At 66.1% G+C, this 2,340-nt stretch overlaps 1 protein-coding gene across 1 annotated transcript in view; it reads left to right on the plus strand.

The window, feature by feature from the left end:
• Positions 1 to 1,620, plus strand: part of TMED6 (transmembrane p24 trafficking protein 6) — a 2,642-nt gene extending 1,022 nt beyond the window's left edge. The window contains exons 2-4 of the mRNA XM_009289450.2: positions 688 to 814; positions 1,046 to 1,197; positions 1,396 to 1,620. Of these exons, the coding sequence (XP_009287725.1) occupies positions 688 to 814; positions 1,046 to 1,197; positions 1,396 to 1,620 (504 nt within the window). The remainder of the gene's footprint in view (positions 1 to 687; positions 815 to 1,045; positions 1,198 to 1,395) is intronic.
• Positions 1,621 to 2,340: the final 720 nt, after the last annotated feature.

A 2,340-nucleotide genomic window follows, 5' to 3' on the forward strand; every position in this document is an offset into this window, starting at 1 on the left:
CTTCGCCAGGCCGGCTGGAGGCTGTCGCACAGCCCTCAGCTCTCTTCTGAGCCGCAGCTGGAAGGCGCGCCGAAGGTCTCGGGCACAGCCCTATCTGCTTGTCCCCGCGCTCCGTCCCCTTCCACAGAGGAAACTGCAGCCCTTTTAATCTCCCGTTTACACTAGGCTGGTTGAAGGAGAGCCGGGGCACGACCGTGCCCAGTGCTGGCAGCTTCCCCCAGCTCTGTGCTTGGCAGAGCAGCCCCGCGGGAACAGGGCACGGCCCTGGAGCTCGGCACGGCTCCATCTCCCGACACTCCAGCAGCCGGCAGCGCTGGCAGCACCCGGTCCAGGCGGGCGCGCACTGGGGCTTTTTTTTCTTTTGCACGTAGCTGGCAGAGCTCGCTGGGCTGTTCCTGGCCTCAGCTCTTCTGAGGAGGAGGAAGAGGGGGCAGCTCCCCCCAAACCAACCCTCAGTAGAGGCAGGTCCCCGCTGGGTGCTGGGTCCCCGCACGTGGGTGCCGGCCTCAGCTCTTCTGAGGAGGAGGAAGAGGGGGCAGCTCCCTGCGGACCCCAAACCAACCCTCAGTAGAGGCAGGTCCCCGCTGGGTCCCTGCCCTGCGCACGAGGGCTCCTGTGGGCTCCCGTCTGTTTCCTGGGTGCGGAGTCAGGCTCACGAATGCCCCTTCGGGTGTTTCCTGCCTCCAGGTCCAGCGGGCGACGGGGATCGCCAACAGCAGGAACATCCTGGCCACGGCGAGCGACCCCAACGGCTTCCAGCTCGGCCTTTCCCAGCACGTGCGAGGACAGATCAACTTCCTCACCAAGGAGACAGGTCCCCGCTGCCCCTGTCCCTGCCCGGCCCACCAGCCAGCCGCAGGCAGGCGGGAGGCTGGGGTCCAGGGGCTGCCAGCTCCCGGCCAGCAGCTCTGAGCCTGGCGAGTGCGTCCCAGAGCGCTGACCTGCCTGTCCCCAACGGGGAGGATGAGGGTCGAGCGCTGGGGACGGGTCTGCCTGGCAGCGGCTCTTCTACCCGGGGAACAACCATCCCCAATTCTCCCTGCAGGTTTCTACCAGCTGTGCCTGGACAACCAGCAAAACCACTTTGGCTTCATGCAGGTGTATCTCAACTTCGGTGTCTACTACGAAGGCTTCAACATGGAAAACAAGCAGCCAGAAGAGAGGAAGGAGCTGAACGACACCCTGGAGGCAATCGGGGTGAGTGTCAAGGCGACCACAGGGTGCTCTAACGCAGCAGGGACGGGCACGTCCTCCCAAAGGAACCGAGAAGGGCGTTTGCCGTTGGTTGAGCTGCAGCTTAATTTAATGCTGAGCCCAGCGGGCAGCTCCCGGAGCGGCTCTGCCGGCCCCAGGCTCTGCCGCGGCCCCGCTGCCGAGCGCCCGCCTCTCCCGCAGGTCAGCATCCGGAAGCTGCAGCTCCACATCTTCCACATGTGGCGGTTCTACAACTTCGCCCGGATGCGGAAAGGGGCCGACTCCTTCCTCCTGGAGTCCAACTACAACTACGTCAACTGGTGGTCGGTGGCTCAGAGCTGCGTCATTGTCCTCTCCGGGGTCCTGCAGCTCTGCTTCTTGAAGCGCCTCTTCACCGTGCAAACCTCCAGCAGGCAGCAGTGCTAGCAGCGCCCAGAACCGCGGGCAGGACCGCTGCCCGCAGCGCTCCGTAACCGAGCTGCCACTCCGCCCCTTCGCAGAGCAGGAGGGAGGGCCGGATCCTGCCTGGGGGAGGAGGAAGGAGAGTTCCCCCTGCTCCTGCCTCCGGCTCTAGCCCTGCCTCGGCTGAAACCACCCCGACAGAAGAAAAGCGCGACGCCATCGCCCGAGCTTTGTGTGCTGGGTCAGTTTGTGACATCCCTGCCTGTCATTACAGTGTCCCAACGTGCCTTTTTTACCAGAAACCCAATAAAGGAACCCCCGGCACACGCTCTGCGGAGCGACCGCAGCCTGCTGCCGGCCGTCCATCCTCTGCAAGCCTGGGCGAAGCAAGCCCTGCCTTGCAGGCAGCTGCCTGCCGCGTCCCTCCCTCCCCGAAGGCTCAGCTGCCAGCCTCTGACAGCTCACCCCCCGGCCTGCGGGCCTCCCCCCGGCCCCGTCTGCCGAACCGAACGCGGTGCTTCTCCCCTCCGGAGTCGCGCCCTGCTGTGTTGCCCTGCCCCAGGCAGGCAGAGACCCGCAGCGGGGGCGGGGGCTGACCCCCCCCCCTGAGGTTCCACTAGACAACGGGCACTCCGGGAGAGAGAACAGGCTTTATGTGGTGGCAGGAGCAGTTCTGGCGTGGGGGGGAGCTCCTCCTGGCGTCGGCAGCGGCCCCCCCGGGAGTGCGGGGCTGCGTGCTGTCGG

Source organism: Aptenodytes forsteri, unplaced genomic scaffold (assembly GCF_000699145.1).
Source record: "Aptenodytes forsteri isolate BGI_AS27 unplaced genomic scaffold, ASM69914v1 Scaffold269, whole genome shotgun sequence".
Classification (NCBI taxonomy): domain Eukaryota; kingdom Metazoa; phylum Chordata; class Aves; order Sphenisciformes; family Spheniscidae; genus Aptenodytes; species Aptenodytes forsteri.